Consider the following 17,900-nt stretch of genomic DNA (forward strand, 5'->3'; position numbering starts at 1 on the left):
TTTTGCTGATGTCGACGGAGAGGTTATTGTTTTTACACCATGCCACTAAGCATTGTCATCTCACTCTGTTTCGTCACTGTTTGAAATCTGACCTACAACGATGGTGTCGTCAGCAAACGTGTTAATGGAGTTGGGGTGGGATATGGCCACACAAGTCGTGTATGTTTAAGGAATATAGTAGGGGACTGAGTACATAGCCTTGCAGGGCACTGACATTGAAGATTATTGTGGGGGACATGTTGTTGGCTGTCCTTACAAATTGTGGTCTGTTGGTTAGGAAGTCAAGAATCCAGTTACAGAGCAGGGAGCAGAGACCTAGGTCCCAGAGTTTGGAGATGAGTTTGTTTGGAATTATAGTCAACTATGATGAAAAGCTGAAGTGCTCTTAAAATGAAAGCACACGATCTGCTTAAAAACAAAATTAACAAACCAGCCTTCCTTCTGTGGGCAGATTGATCACCCACCTGCACAAGACTGGAAGCGCACATGTCCGAGATGTTCAGTTTCCTGGTTCAGACTTTTACCATTTTACCCACTTTGCTACACCCAGTGTTTCTTTCCCTCATTCAAATGTAGTATGTCCTCTTGCTGTAAAAACAAAATACCTGGAAATAACCAAAGAAGAAGTTCCTCAAAGTTTAACTGGGTTCAAAGGACAAAAGCCTGTATCATTACATTCTGCACAACCTGTATTGCTGAAAACAGAATTCTAGTGGTGCATGTTTTGGTGGGTGCTGGTAAACTTAAAGGTGATTCAGTCATGATTAAAGATGGAATAATGGAAATGATAGTTATGAATGTGAAGCCTGCTCACATAACCCTACTGAGTTAGTTCTTGGTTCCCTCTTTGTATGACCATAATATTGATGAGAGCAGCTAAACAAGAGCATAATTTCTTTCAAAACGTTGAAAGCTAGGATGAGACAATTATCAAATCTGCTGCTCATTTGAAACAAAATAGAAATCACTGGAAAATCTCAGTAGGTCTGGCAGCATCTGTGGAGAGAAATTGGAGTTAACATTTCAGGTACACTGACCCTTGTTCAGAGCCTCATCTTATGTACAAAAACCATTTGATGAAGGGTCTAGGCCCGAAATGTCAGCTTTTGTGCTCCTGAGATGCTGCTGGGCCTGCTGTGTTCATCCAGCCTCACATTTTATTATCTCCTAGCTACCATCAGTTCTGAGGAAGGGTCGCTGGACTTGAAACGTTAACTCTGATTTCTCTGCACAGATGCCAGACTTACTGATATTTTCCAGCAATTTCTGCTTTTGTTTGCAGCTCATTTTTCAGAAGTGCAGAAGATTTATCCACCCTGTAACTCTCATTGAACTTTGCAAGGGGAGGACCAGGAATGTATCCCTGATTCCAAAACTAAGAATGCAGACTCAGAATCCAGAACTGGAATCTATATTCCTGATTCTCTGAACTGGTTTTTCCTGCACGGGTACTTACTGGGAAATCAGGATCAGCAAATGTACCACTCTTAAAGCATTATACTTGTCTTCCCAGGACAAAAGACAAAACCTTGATCCGTTTAGTGGCAAATCTTTGGAGTTTAATTTGAAAATTTATGCTGAGGGCTTTATGTTGTGGTGAATTTGATAAAGGTGCTTTTTTATCATCAAGAAGAAATATAGACATATGTTCTTTGAATATTGTGTTAGTTGTGTTAAATGAGAGGAAAGATGTTCATCTGATTAACACAGTGGTGATTAATTGAGATCAGGTGGTGCAATCTTATTTAATATTGCTGTTTTCATATTTTCAGGCTGTTCCCGTGGTGGTGAACGTTCTCCGATATCGTCACCAGTTGCCAATCACAATTCTCCTACTGGTACACCCAAACGGGCTCCGGGAACAATAATAATTCCACCAGGAAGCCAGACTCCAGCAAATACTCCACCTGTGGTGACTATTGCTCCGACACAGACAGTCAATGGACTTTGGAGAGGTGACAACAGACAGGTAGGAGAGAGAAACCCAATAACTCGGTTGCGTATAATGTTTAGTGATAGCAACTTAATTTTTTTCAGTAATAAGTTGTTTAGGAACATGTCACAATAGTGTGACCTGCTGTTTATGCCAGACAAAGATATTAAGTGATCCATGTCCTGCATTTTTTTAAAACACTCAAATATATGCATTAACAGATTTTTATTTCACAAAGGTTTGCATATCAAACTAATATGACTTGAGTTGCTAAATTTTAATTCTTGGTACATTCTTGAAAGTAAAATTACCTGCATTTATGTTAAAGTTAAACTTCATGGAAGTGAATTTTTGTTGTGGATTTGAATGAGCAGTAGTAATTCATGTGCTCAAAAACTATTTTGAAAGGATGATCTAATTTAAACCCTTGTGCTCAAATACAGTAGCCCTATCCTGGCAATTCAGTCTTCATCCTAAGGAACTTGTTTCTATTTATATTTTTTAATTTTTTAAAATTTAATTTGTATTTCATGAGCCTGAAAGGTTTCAGAAGGCAGCCTTCAGCACTGTTTGCATTCATAAACAAATCTGAATTAGTACACAAATGTTTGCTCATTTTTCTACTTTTGCAAGGTAACAGAATCCGTACGTTAGTTTTGTAAGGACTGTTGTCTTTTTATTTTATTCTTTTATTTAGAAAAGCCAGGAACAGAAATGAGAAGGAACTGTTTTAAAAATTAGTGTTTTAAAATCAGGCAGCAGTGTTGAAAATGATTAACCTGATTGCCCTGGCAAACATTGTAAACATCTATTTGACCAAGCAGTAATTGAAGTTCAGATTGCAGAAGATCTGGAGTGGAGGAGGTGTAACTGATGCAGTTCATATTGGCAACAAAATGTTGATTGGTCAGTGGACTGGCAACAGTTGTCAATGACAAAGATCCTTTGCTTACCACCAACTGGGTGATTGGTTCTCGGGTGGCTGAACAGCGTGGAGCTGGAAACAGGGTAGAGGGATAGTGAGAGGGAGATAGAAAGAATTGCAGATCTCCTCCCAGCCTGGAGGCTGCCTGGTCTCTGCAGTCGCAAACTCAGTTTAAACCTGAAGTTACCTTTCCTGCAGCAGTGGCTGTGAGTTGTGACTTTCAAATTGACAAATCAGAGACAGTTTCCAATTACGTTTATAAGGGGATTAGAGTTTAGTTAATAATAGTATTTGCCAGTGGTTTGTATCTGGCTATCAGCAGCCCTAGTCGAATTACTCATAATAAATAATAATTTCTGGTTAGCGCAGAAACCTGGTCCATACTTTCTGTCAACGTGGGACTGAAAGTCCGGTAATTTGGGGTTTTATGTGTACTTCTGAAAAAAAACTTAAACATTTTTTGGTATGATTATGGGAATAATGGGAGCTCAAACTATGGAATGCTACTCTCCTGGAACCTTACAGATTAGATGGGTGAAATTTTCCTTTTGTGAAGGGTTCTGCACTGAGCATTCTGTTTTCACATACAAGCCCCAGAAACTTGTACTTTCTAGCTGTTGGTTTTAACTGAGATATTAAAAAATTAATAACTTTCCCTTCAAACTACGGATGGCCTATATCTGCATCAGCAGCAGTGCTACTGCAGCATTATCTGGTTTCTACTCCTTACCAAGCAGTCATTGGTTATTATTTTACAGTTTGTCCTCAAAAGAATTAATTGTCCTATTGACTGTATTTTTCAAACTTCGAATGTAGTATTATGCGCCCACACTGTGCTAACTTTTAAAGGATGGATTAACTTGAAACTGAAGAGCCAAACTTTTATGTATTACCTGGGTCTTAAATTCCATTTGCCATGGATTGATCATTCAGCAACAACAAACAGGAGTGAATTTCAAGGATTATGGTTTGTATTTCACATAACTGGAAACGAAATCAGTAAGAAAGTGGACTTCAGCCACATTTTAAGTTATTTGTGGATTATAATGTATGGTCGCAACTAAAATTGTTAAAGGGTCAGCAACGGTGGCTCAGTGGTTAGCACTGCAGCCTCACAGCGCCAGGGACCCAGGTTCAATTCCAGCCTCGGGCGACTATCTGTGTGGAGTTTGCACATTCTCCCCGTGTCTGCATGGGGTTCCTCCAGGTGCTCCGGTTTCCTCCCACAGTCCAAAGATGTGCAGGTTAGTTGGATTGACCATTCTAAATTGCCCGTAGTGTTCAGGGGTGTGTGGGTTATAGGGGGATGGGTCTGGGTGGGATGCTTCAAGGGGTTGTGTGGAGTTGTTGGGCCGAAGGGCCTGTTTCCACTATGTAGGGAATCTAATCCAAAAAAATAGGGAATTCTAATTTTTCCTAATGGAATACCTGTCAGATAAAAGTGGCAGAAGCAACAGTTCTAACTGTTGGAAGCAACATTTTCAAGAATGTGCATATTAACTAAAAGAAAGTCTCCAGTTTTACTCCCAACAGAGGGTTTATATCGACCCTAAGCTAAATAAATTACATGTTTCTATAATCTTTATTAAAAGTCTCTTAAAAATCTTTTTCCATTCTTTTCATGTGGCTGCACAAACACATTAATCATCACGGAGCACTGCCAGCTTACTGAGCAGTCACACATGCATGCAGTTTAGTTGACTCTACATTTGTAGATGTTAAACTCTGCATCGGACAGTTTGCTTTTTTTCTCATTCATTCATGAGTTGTGGGCAGTATTTATTGCCAGTTCTTGAGTTGCCCAGAGGGTAATTAAATCAATCGCATTGTCACTTGGGTCCAGAATCCCGTAAAGGCCAGACCAGATAAGGATAGCAGATTTCCTTCCCTGAAGGATATCTGTGGACCAGGTTTTTTTTTGTTTTATTTCTGACAGGTCAGCTTTTTTCTTGTCAGATTTAAATGCATTATAATTTCACCATGATGGGACTTGAATCTGTGCCCCCAACACATTTAGCCTGGGGTTTCCCAAATGTTAGTCAAGTTTCGCTAATCACTTCACCACCACCTCCCAATGCTCAACAATAATGAAGAGCTATTAAAATGTTAAAAAGAGCACTTATCCGGAAATGTGCAAACCCTAATTTTCTGAAGTGAGTTTACCTTGTTGCTTTTTAAATTCATTTTCAGGATGTGGGCAGTAATGGCATTGCCAGCACTTGGAAAGGGCATTAAGCAATAAAGAGGGTGGTGGTGAGTTGCGGTCTTGACTTGCTGCAGACTATGCATAGAAAGTGGTCCCACAGGGGTTTTAGGAAGGGAACACCGGGTAATCGACTCAGTTACATATGGTAATATACTTCCAAGTTGGTCTAATGTGTCACATGCTGTAGGTAATACATACCAATATCATTTTAAAATGGTGGTAGGGGGAGTGTATATTTAAGATGGTGGTTATAGTGCCCATCATTGGTGCTGGATGAGGTTTCATTTCCTCGGTGTCATGGAATTCATGAAAATTCATCTATTTTGATACATTTCACTGGGTGAGCAGATAGCCAGATGTTGTATTGGCACAACCATTGGAGAAGCACTGCACCTGAAAGTGAAAGAACGTCCACATTTTTGTATTTAACTTCACATTTACATCGCTGAAATTGTCCGAATTTGTTCATAAATTCAAGGAAATAAAAGAACTGTGGATACTGAAAATCTAAAACTAAAACAGAAATTATCAGAGAAACTCAGCAGGTCTAGCAGTATCTGTGGAGAGAAAGCAGAGTTAATGTTTCGGGTCCAATGATTTAGTTCTAAAGAAGGGTCACTAGACCCGGGTTTCATGGGAGTCAGGTGGGGAATAAGTGCAGAGGCATGCAGTTGTGGACCGGCACAAGGTCTGCCTTATGTGTGCAAATAACTAATGAACTAATACAACAACCCTCCATCTCTCAGCCCTCACGCTGTCTTCCTTCCTCACACATGCCTCATGCCCCATCCATGCCATCCCACAGCACTTTTTGTCTTTCTCCTCACCCCCATACCTCCCTTTCTGCCCAATGCTACACTCTACTCTCCATAGCTGCCCGTGCTATCTACACCACCAATGCCCTGTCCACAACTCCTTGTGATTACCTATACCTTCCACACCAAACTATGCTCCTGTATGCACCTTAGTCCTTTACAGTGATAATTTAGTGCCAACACATGCCACCTAATCCCCAAAACACAGCCCTTACACCCTCCTTCCCAATCTTTGATTATTATTCAAAGCTGTCTGTATGAACACACATGCAAGTAAACCCAATTTGATTCCACTCCTAGCCCCTACAAAATGGGAAATGCCTACTTCAGGGAAAGGACTTGCAATCTAAGGCCACTTTTGCTAGTTTTGTCAGGCTGGAGACAGTGTCTATCGGAGTGGAAATCTGGGCCCAGGTTTCTCTCTTTTTTTGCACCAACTGTGCACCCAATTTAAGGGAAAACTGTGATACTAAACCCAACCAAGTCAAACTCCTTACTTTATGCTAGCAATCTGGCAATCATTTGTCTTACATTAAGCAATGTCCTAAGCATAATTAAAATGATGAATTGCTGAATAAACACACAGTAAAGAAGACTATAATAAGCAGAACTGAACATCTGAATCTGATAGACATTAATCATACTAACTTTACTTCAGCTCGTTATCAAAGAAAAAATGTCAGATAACGTTTAAAAATTGTGTTATTATCACTCAAAGTTAATGCACCAATACATCATGCAGGAATAGCTGCTTGGCATGAAGTTGATATAGGGATTAAAATGTGAACAAATGAAATGGGGTAGTGAAGATTATAGCTGTTCCAACAAGATGCTTGAGTCAGAAATCAAAAGTTTGTTTTTCTTAGACATAGCTGAAGATTCCAGCATTTTTAGGTCCACTGCATTTAGTGGTTTTCTTTCTTTCCCTATTTTACACTGCTGTTGTTATCAAATGCTTCAAAGAATCCCCATTGAAACAGTGTGGAAGCAGGCCTTTCGGCCCAACAAGTCCATACCACCCCTCAGTGCATCCCACCCAGATCCATTCTTCATAATCCACCTGATCGACACATCCCTGAACACTATGGGCAATTTAGCCAATCCACCTAGCCAGCACATCTTTGGATTGTGGGAGGAAACCAGAGCACTCAGAGGAAACCCACACAGACATGGGGAGAACATGCAAACTCCACACAGACAGTTACCCGAGGGTGGAGTGGAACCCAGGTCCTTGACACTGTGAGACAGCAGAGTTAACCACTGAGCCACCACGCCACCCATCAGTTATGATTCTGATTTTTACTCTTTGTGTCTTGTGTCAGAATTAGACTTCAATCTCCTTAGCTAGCTCTTTCTTTCTCCTCTCCAACTTTCATTCCTCTTACGATTTAAACATCCAGGCTCAGTCACTGCTTCATTTTTCCCAGTTGTAATGTTCAGTGGTTTCATTGATCTGTGTTTGAATATGGTAATTGGTTCCTTGATCTTGTAGCTGTATTGAATTACTTAATCATGTGGGTGGGGCTTGAGTTTATAGTTAAACATAGAAGCTTTCAGAAAGAAGATTTATAACTGAGGTTTTGTGTGTACAAAATACTATGTTTTCAGAATTTTTTAGAAACCTATCAGAATACTGCGTGCAATTCTGACGTCCCTGCTATAGGAAGAATTTTGTGAAACTTGAATGGGTTCAAAAAAGATTTATAAGGATGTTGCCAGGGCTGGAGAGTTTGAGCTACAGGGAGAGGCTGTTTTTCCTGGAACATCAGAATATCAGAGGCTGAAGGGTGACATTATAGATGTTTATAAAATCATGAGGGATGTGGATAGGGTAAATATCCAAGGTCTCTCCCTGGGGTGGGGGGGGGGGGGAGTCCAAAATTAGACAGCATAGGTTTAAGGTGAGAGGGGAGTGATTTAAAAGGGACCTGAGGGGCAACTTCTTCATGCAGAGGGTGGTGTGAGTATGGAATGAGCTGCCAGAGAAAGTGGTGGAGGCTGGTACAATGAGAACATTTAAAAGGCATCTGGATGGGTAGGTGAATGGGAAGCGGTTAGAAGGATATGGGCCAAATGCTGACAAATGGGACTAGGTTTATTTAGAATACCTAATCAGCATGGACAAGTAAGACTAGAGGGTCTGTTTCCATGCTGTATATCTCTATGACTCTAAACCCAAAAAACTTTGGTTGTTGGAAATCAAAAAGAAAAACAGAAACAGATTCTGAAGAAGGGTCACATGAGCTGAAACATTAACTCTGCTTTCTGTCCACAGATGGTGCCAGACCTCTCCCCTCTCCCATGGCTTCCATGTGCTGCTTGTCCCCATATGCTATAATGTACAGAGACGCGATGTTGTGTTAGTCAATCCCTTTTCCCTTGATGATGCTTCGGACTAGGAGGGGGAAGCTCTTAATATACATTTGGTTGGTTTTACATTTTTTAATTTTGACTGTGACTACCCTGTAATTTTACTTTTAAAGTTTTAATCCCATTGAAAATTGGTAGTTCCACTTACTTTCTTATCACAGCTGAACACAGCGATCGTTTATTATTCAATTGGATTCATTGCCAAGGTATTAGTTATACTGGCTTTTCAAATTTGAATTTTCAAAGTGTCTTTGAAACAAAAACAAACTAAGAATTCATGATAAAGATGAGCACATTTAGATTCAGCGACAAGTGCATAGCAAGTTGACTGAAGAGTATACAGAAAGCAGTAGAGCCAGAAGGCCCAGGTTAAAGTCCCACCTGCTCCAACAGTGTATCATAACGTTTTTGAATAAGTTATTGAAAAATTTCTATACCTAAAGCAGTGATTAGCAGTAGAATAGCCAATTCAGATTGGAGGAACAGATGAACTGGTGTTCCATGGATTAGAGCCATAGGATCGTAGAGCACAGAAACAGACCCTTCGGTCCAACAAGTCCATGCCGACCATAATCCCAAACGAAACTAGTCCCACATGCCTGCATTTGGCTCGTATCCCTCCAAACATTTCTTATTTGTGTATTTATCCAAATGTCTTTTAAATGTTGTAACTGTACCCCATCCACCACTTCCTTTGGAAGTTCATTCCACACACAAACCACTCTGTATAAAAAAAAATTCACCTCATGTCTTTTTAAAATCTTTTCCCTTTCACCTTCAAAAATATGCCCCCTTCTCTTGAAATCCCCCACCCTATGGAAAAGACATCTGCCATTCACCTTATCTGTACTCCTCATGATTTGTTAAACCTCTATAAGGTTGCTTCTCAATCTCCAATGTTCCAGTGGAAAAAGTCCCAGTCAATACAGCCTCTCCTTAGTGCTGGGACCGCTGTTATTCAAAGTTTTCAATAATGATCTGGACTTTGGAACAAAAGCCTTAATGTCAGAACTTGTGTATGATATCATGCTAGGTGATAAAGCTAAAACTGGGGGGAGAAAACATCATAATGGAAGATGGTAGAGAACGTGCGGATTGACATTTGAGCGGGTAAATTAACTGTAATCTAGATATATGTCAGGAGGTCTTGTGACACAGGTGAGAAGTGCCCCTGCCTTTAGGTTCTAGGTTCACGTCCCACCCCAGGATTTGGTGGCCAAGGATAATGTAGCCTCAGAGGTGACCTGCGAATCCTTACCACAAAAATGCCAGTGTTGCCTGGTAAGAGTGAATGAATTTCCTGGCTAGCCAAATGATGGACAGACATTGCGCTCTACCATTGTTATCCATAGCTCCAGGTTGCTGCATTTACATATGAGTTGCTATAGGAACTCAACTTCTGAGGCTAATTGGCTGGATAGTTAGCATGGATCAGATTGATGCCAACAGTGTGGGGCATGATCCACATTTTGGCCAGGGTGAATTATCTGATCCATTGTGGAGATGATTGTATCATGGATCAGACCTGCTTTAGGGCAGAAAACACGAGGAAGATGATGGTAACAATGCTATTGCAGCTTGCTGTGAGAAGCAGGAGGCTGAATTTTACGTGGGAGCAATTACCTGTTGCCTCCTTGTGACGAAAAGTCCATTGTTAATGCACTTGTGGCTGCAGACCATCGGCAATCCAATTGCTGCCGAACATTAACAAGCTGGGGCTGGCCTCAGTTTATTTAGGTTGCTTCTTCTGCCCCTCAGGAACATAAGTCCCATCCTCCGAACATGCCAACAGATGACCAAGTCATCTGATGATCAAGTCATTCATTTCCTGTACATTACCTTAGAAAATAACAATATGAAAAGGGTAGCCAGGGTTAGAAATGAACAAATCACGAAAAACATTATCACAATCAGCAAAGCAACTAAAACTAACAAACCATAGGGATTTATTTCTGTAGGTATAGAAGTCAAAAGTAGTTTAAATGATAATAAAAGTTTATTAGACACTGTATGTGCCATGCTGGTCTGCACTTTATAAAAATGGCACAGAAAATACATAAACAGTTTTACAAGGATGGTACAAGAACTGAAGATTACAACGGTTGCGCAAGATTGAACAGATCAGATTTTGTTTCTTTACATTAGAAGAATTAGAAAAGATTTGTTGGATATGGTAAAATGTAACAGTCTATGTGGAGATAATGGCCATGAAATTGGATTCTGTTGTGCCACTGATGCTGGTGTTACAAAAGCCCTGCTCCCAAAAAGTTGGCATTCCAACTGTTTCCTAACAAGGTATTTCTCAAGGAATGCTGTGCATACACCCGACATGCGGACTGGGCAGATCATGATCACTAAATGTCCTCTTCAGACTTTGCACACTACCTGCCGTTTTAGACCCTGTAAGTCCACATGTTGCACTTTCTTAACTCCTCCCTGCTGAATATGAACACAGGAGACCCTGCGCCCTGGTAACCATCCAACTTCCAGTCAAGGTGCTTTTGACAAACTTTTTCGTTGGTGCTGAATTGGTGGAAATAGACAGCTGAATTTTACATTTTTGTGGCAAGTGTCAGTTCCCTCAAGGTTCATGGAGGGCCTCTTTCCATGAGGCCTCGCAAGATTTCTTGCCATGTCAACCTCACCTCATTAAATACCCACCTACGTCTTAATAGGGGCCTTATGGCACCCCTCTCTCCTGGTTCTAGTCCCATCCTACCATCAGCTGTTTCTAGAAGTAGTTGCTTCTCATCTGGATATCTCCCAATTGATTGGGATCACTGGTGCCCATGCCACCTTCAAAAAGTTACTGTCAATCTGAACAAATGTTGGCAATCTGGCTTTGGCCTTCCCTGACAATGCAGTGATGTAGCAGCCACAAAGCTGCACTTTCCAGGGCACATATCCAGTATGGCTGGCACTCCGTTGCACATAAAATTCCATTCTTACACCCTTGTCTCGAGTTAACATTCAGGCCACGCAGTTTACCTGGCCTTAGCTACATGTTATCAAAATATCTCATTGAAATTGTCATTAATCTTTGCGCAGTGCCTGGTGGAAATCTGCAACTTGTCATTGTCCAGTAGGGGAACTTCGCATCCAGCAAACAGTCTGACAATTTCAAAGATGAGCTGTTATTTCAGCAAAAGCAAACGCAAAAAAACGAATAGCAGTTGTACTTGATTTCCATAATGCAAATCAAATGCTGTGTGATGGCCAATGACTATTATACAGTCCACAGTTATCTCTTGCACTCAACTGCCATCTACTGGAACCTGGTACCAAGCTGTCCTTTCTGGTTTGCAGTGCCCATTGCGGCTGAGCTCTGTCATGAATAAGGAGAGCTTCTTCCTTTTCACTGTTCTTACTCTCCTTCTCTGTTCGTGTGCCATGAGTTTCTCAGCATCCAGCACATGAGCTTGTTGCTTGCTCCAATTGATGATGATGAAGTGCATTCTGTCTGGACAGCACCAGTACCCTCCCCCACTTTGTTTGGTCCTTTCAGCAAAACTGCAACTTCAGCAGCCCTATACTCTGCATGGTCCTGGTTGATACAATGGGCAGCATCATGCCTGCACTCTGCCTTAATCAGGCTATTGTGCAGTGGTGTCTTGAACCATGGTCACAGTGGGTAGCCGGTACCCCAGTACCTGGTAAATGAGAGTGCTCCAGTGACAGCTGCCAGGGCAGTGGGCACACAACCCCAGCAAATGGTCAAGTAATTACCTGGACATTAACAGAGTGGAACCCTTTGGTTGAATTCTGCAGCATTGTGATATGACTTTCTTCGTGTGATTGTGTGTATAAGTCAATGACATCCTACTGCTGGGGGAGACCAGCTATGTTTCCAAATCCTACTGCCTGGGCTGCATTCCTTCATCATGAGAACGAGCAAGCCAGTGTGATGTTGCACAGATTGCATCAGCCACTGCCATGATGTACTTGTGGGAGCATAACCAACACAAGTCACCCATCAGTTCCTGGAAGGAAACAGTCACATAGAAGGTCAAAGAGGCAGTCACCTTCACAGCCACCAGGAGAGCACGGCCTCCATATATATGAAGTTCTCAGATCACGCTCCAGTATCTGACATAGTTCCCTGGAAATGTGGACACTATGGCTGTCTCATCCTCTAGAAATGGAGACAGGGCAAAAAAAAACTCAGGTCCTCCTGCGGTCACAGCCCATTCCAACAGGCTGTTGTCTTCTGCCTCGGCTGTATATTATTCATCTACCAGGGTGACTTGCTGCTGCTACTTGGCTTACTGTTGATCCTGGTCCTCCTGCATCCACCTCTGCCTCCTTAGCAAGGCAGCCATGGAAACCTACATCCCACCAGCAGCTGGGTGTGGCCCTCTTGCTGGTAGTCATCGATGGTTGGAACACAAGGAGCAAAACAGGATCTTTGGCCTGAGAACAGTCAGTGGTGACCCACCCTGCCGAGAGGTCAGCACACACCCTCCCGGACCCTGAGACATGCTGCACTCTGATAACAGAGGCCATGTTTCCACCGTTCATTCAGCTTCAGCCTTAGCATGGGCACTGATTTGGTGAGGGTGCCCCCTGGCTGAGTGACCAACACATTACATCAAAAAGGAAGGGCCTGCTGGCTCTGACCCCCTTCCCATTCCAGACCCACAACAATCATAAAACTTACCATTAAACAGTTGAATCCATTGTAATAAAAGCAAAACGAAATGCGGATGCAGTAAATCGGAAACAAAAACAGAAATTGCTGGAAAATCTCAGCAGGTCTGGTAGCATCTGTGAAGAGAAATCAGTGTTAATGTTTCGGGTCCGGTGACCTTTCCTCAGAATGTTCTGACACAGACTGTGCCCACCTTGGGAGCTGTTTATTTCCAAGTTGCAGTTAGCATCCAGAGAAGGGCTAGTGATGTCAGGAAACGCACCTTATAGCGGGCAGTATCAGCACCAGGTTCCACACGGGACTTCCTCCTCTTCCTGAGACCCTGCACGGCCCCAGTTACATTGCACTATCACGACTGCTCATTTCCTCCCACCCTGACCATATGGAGCCGCACCACATTAACCTTTCCCACAAGCCTTCCTCCTTACTCCCGAGTTCCAGCATTATACGTTACTGATGCTCACCACGGTCCTCTACATTCCCCTGGAAATGTGCAGTCAGCAGTAGCATGTCTGTGCTGAGCTGCATGATAAATTCATTCAGATGAGGAGATAATATCAAGTTTCTCTTTATGTAATGGCTCTGGACATTACAATAATCATGTATCATAATCCCACTGTCTCGAAATGGACTCTAACCAGTCTTTTCTCTTATGGTTCTACTCATTTGAGTGTCCAAAACTGGCTAGTCACTAATCAGTCCAGGGAGACATACTTTTGCTCAGACAATGATTAGGATGTGGAAATGGTTGAGACAAATAGCTTAAATGCTTGCAAAAGTAATTTAAATGGGTACATGAGACAAAAGGGAGTAGAAAGATCATTGGAATGGTTGAAATGAAGTAGATTGAATGGGAGGAAATGCTGCTGGAATATAAATATCACTGCAAGCTGTTTGAGCCAAAGCAACTGTTTTTGTGCTGTATGTTGCATTTAATTCCATATATTTCTATATATAGTATCTCACCTCCCAACCAAACTGAATCTCCTAAGTGGTAAGAAATTGAACGTAATGTTATAGCTTCAATTGAATTTGATTTCTTCTTGTATAAATAAAGAGCCAAATATCCCTGCCCTTGACACAGGCCAACAATGTTCTTTAAGAGAGTACAATATCTGCCAGGAATTAAGCCAACACTTTGTTACGATAATTGGACAGTGGCCAGTATGAAAAGAAACTCATTCAAACTAACCATAGGCAGACCAGCAAATTAAAGCAATAACAACAGCAATTGAAGGTATAATCCTGGGACACAAGATACTAACAGAATGGAATGTATCTTTAACAGAAGAAATTCAAGGTTAATTAGGATCAAAGGTCTTACTTTCTGAGTTCAAAGTTTCCTTTCTTAAGTGTTTTGAGGGTATGGGCCCGGTGATATGAAAGGGCTGGAAATCCATGTCAGGCAGACCCAAAATTGAGCCACCACGAATGCCAAACTTTAAAAAAAATCGAACAGATAAAGTCAGTTCCACTTTTAATCTGTTAAAGATGTGCAATCTTTTAGATATTACACAAAAGCAAAGTAAGCCAGTTAACTGAATTAGTTGGGTGGCTAGTTTGCAATTCAAGTGACACCAACAGCACAGGTTCAATTCCTGAATTAGCTCTGGATACCTCGTAAGTCCCTCCTTTTCACCCTCTTCCCTGGCCTGAGGCATGGTGACCCTCAGGTTACATCACCATCAGTTGCTTCTCTCTAATGAGAGAGTGATCCTCTGGGACTATGACGACTTTACAAAAAAGAGCCCTGGAGACATCGATGATGAGGACGCATTCAGTCTGCTATATTGTCAATAACAGCCCAAAGTTGAAGAAGCTATAAATAGGACTCACAACATGCAGGTTAAAAATAGATAATTCTGCTGTGTAAATGACAGTAATTTCAGGCAATGATAAGTGAAGATATCTACATCAGGAATGTGACTTTACTTGTTACCAGTTAGTATTTGTATGCAGTTTCATTCCTCTTCCTTTCTTACTGTAGCTGTTCCATTATTAGTGAGAGATTATCTCAAACCTTTGGACAGTTCATGCCTTTCCAAGCTTCAATGGCATGAGTGCACAAGTAAACCCACATGTAATCTAAGCTGAAGTACATTCACACTAATTTGGTGCTCTGTAACAGAGAATGCCTTCTGTGTGAGCCTCTCATGCAGCACCACTGCAATTTCAACAGCCATGAAAGATAAATTTTGTTACTTGGCTGCATTAGAATCGTAGAATCCCTACAGTGCAGGTAGAGGTGATTTGACCCTGGATTGGCCAGGCTAAAATTGCCCGTAGTGTTCAGGGGTGTGTGGGTTATAGGGGGATGGGTCTGGGTGGAATGCTTCAAGGGGTGGTGGACTTGTTGGGCTGAAGGGCCTGTTTCCACACTGTAGGGAATCTAATCTAATCTAAAGTGTCCCTTTAACCCTACATTTACCACAGTTAATTCACCAAGCCCCTCCTGCACACAATGGGAAATGTTTCCCTATAACTCATGTCTAAGGATAGGCACCCAATTTCATTCATTGTTGCATGCAGCTTCGTAATTAAATGCTTCTTTAAAATTGGTGTGTTGAGGTTCCTTTCAGCATTCTCAAAACGTTTTCCAAACTTAGGTGTTTCTCCCCCACTGCCCAAACCCCCGTCCCTCAAAATAGGCTGAAGCACAATTTTCCCTTTTCACCAATGGTGTCATCTCTAGATCCACTTGATTGTACACCTTCAGAGTTGAAAGCAATTACATAAATGAGCACTTCAGAACCGTGCAGTTCTTGATACAGAAACTGTTTTAAACCTTTATACCCCTAAGCAACGAGGGAAAATATTTAATAAATTAGTACGTAGCTTTGTATAAATGTTTGCACATCGGAATTCTTTATTGTAGCTATGAAAATAACATGTTCTATTACAGTGTGGCAACACAGACTGATTATAGCTCAAGTGTTCATGACCTGAGAACCATAAAATAAAAAATAATCTGATTAATTACTTGTTACTCTTTTGGAAAACTAAACGTACCATGAAAAATTTCAGCACACATTATCATTGGTATTTGTACTCGGTAAGGAAATTCTAGTATTGTGGAAATTCATTTGGGACAGTACATTGAGCATTAAATCTTCATGAATCTGGGTCACAATTTTGCCCACTATCTATGAATAGTTGTAGATATCCACCCATTAGCCTTTGAAATCTAGTAGACTGTTGGGAGGGTGAAAATGTTTCCTAGTTCTTGCCATTTTGTGGAATAACCTGGCAACATATTTAACCCTTGTTGAGGCCCCTATAAATTTTTGTTGGCCAGTGAAAATGCAGCTTTTTAGCACACCAGTGCTGATTGTAATATTGTGTAATTTTTTTAAAAAGTTCGTCTCTGACTGGCCAACATTATTCCCACCCCTAATTGCCCTTGTCAAGGTGGTGATGAGCTGCCTTCTTGAATCACTGCAATGCTTGGAGTTTAGGAACACCTGCAATGTTGTTGGAAAGGGTGTTCCTGGACTTTGACCCAGTGACAGTGAAGAACCAGTAATATTGTTCCAAGTTAGACCAGTGAAGGGAAATTTGAAGGTCCTGGTGTTTCCATGCATCTGCTGCCCTGATGGCCCTTCTAGGTAATTTGAAAAGTGCTTTTGAAGGATCTTTGGGAGTTACTGCAGTGCATCTTATAACTGGCACATACTGCTACTGTGCTTTGGCAATGAATGGAGTGCAAGTTGGAATTGTTGTATGGGGTGCCACATAAGCTAGTTGTTTTGCCCTGGTTGGTGTCAAGTGGCAAGCATTCCATCACACTCTTGGTTTGTGCCTTGTATATGATGGATTCGGATTAGGAAGACAGGAAGTGAGTTATTCACCACAGAAATCCTCACCTTTCTCCTGCACTCAGAATTACATTATTTATCCAGTTCAGTTTGTCTCAATAAATCTAAATCACCATTAACAGTGGAGGATTCAGTGATGGTAAAGCCATTGTTATGATCCCAGCTAATGTTACCACTGGAAAAGTCAGATCCCAGCGTGAAGTATAGCTTGATAGATCAAATTTTGTTTTTGTTGATTAAATGTTGTGTCCTTTCATTGAAACATAAACAGAAAAAGCTACAGATTTGGTTTAACAATAAAACAGAAGATTTTCTCTGCAATGCCATTTTAGCTAAATACAACACTTAGCTAAAGGTTTCAAAGTGCATGGCAAAATAAGTTCCCGTCTATTCCCAAACACTCATACTTTATAGCTGCGCAAACAAAAAGATAAATTCTCCTTCCCTGCCCAATCCATGTGTTTGACTTAATAACATTTTTCATATTTTTAGTTCCTGTTGTGTGAGCTGTGAAATCTTTTCCTTGAATTATCACACAACTGAGATCTTAAACTTTCTCAGTATGGAATAGCCATTCCAATTTCCTAACCAAACACTCCTGGTTTGGAAATTTTCATAAATTGAGACATTGCACTGAGGCAACTTATTCCCTAACTGCTCAGAGCAAACTCATTCTTGCATCTGGCATTAATCAGACCTCCTCCTAACAGAGGTCTTGAACTAAGCTGGAACAAACTTGATTGTCCTAGCTTCTGCTAAGCTGATGCCCTAATTATTTTCCTGTCGTATAAGCCCACAGTATAAAATTTTCAAAAGCCTCTTCAGTCTTTAGCAAGTTCGTTAAAAATCATGGTTCCAAATAGACTAATATAGCTGATTATTAAACTCCTTCACAAAAAGACAAATGTATAGATACCACCTGTTGAAAATCCAAACTGTTTTAAGAAAATTTGTGTCAATAAATCTAAATGTCACACTCCATCACAATTGAGTGCTGAGGGGAGATGGTTAGATTGTGTTTTGTTGGAGATGGTCATTGCTTGTGTGATGCTAATGTTACTTGTTAGTTATCAGCCTAAATGAAAATATTGTACAGCTCTTGTTGCGTTAGGATACAGACTGCTTCAGCATCTGAAAAGTCATAAATAATGATGAAAATAGTGCATTCATGAGCAAACATCCCCAGTT

General features: G+C 41.1%; 1 protein-coding gene across 8 annotated transcripts in view; it reads left to right on the forward strand.

The window, feature by feature from the left end:
• The window catches only part of LOC125447272 (genetic suppressor element 1-like), a 277,157-nt gene that overhangs the window by 194,753 nt on the left and 64,504 nt on the right, over nt 1–17,900 (forward strand). For all 8 annotated transcript variants that reach the window (XM_048521570.2, XM_048521587.2, XM_059652856.1 and 5 more), the window contains one exon: nt 1,773–1,969. In XM_048521570.2, the coding sequence (XP_048377527.2) occupies nt 1,773–1,969 (197 nt within the window). The remainder of the gene's footprint in view (nt 1–1,772; nt 1,970–17,900) is intronic.

Source organism: Stegostoma tigrinum, chromosome 2 (genome assembly GCF_030684315.1).
Source record: "Stegostoma tigrinum isolate sSteTig4 chromosome 2, sSteTig4.hap1, whole genome shotgun sequence".
Classification (NCBI taxonomy): domain Eukaryota; kingdom Metazoa; phylum Chordata; class Chondrichthyes; order Orectolobiformes; family Stegostomatidae; genus Stegostoma; species Stegostoma tigrinum.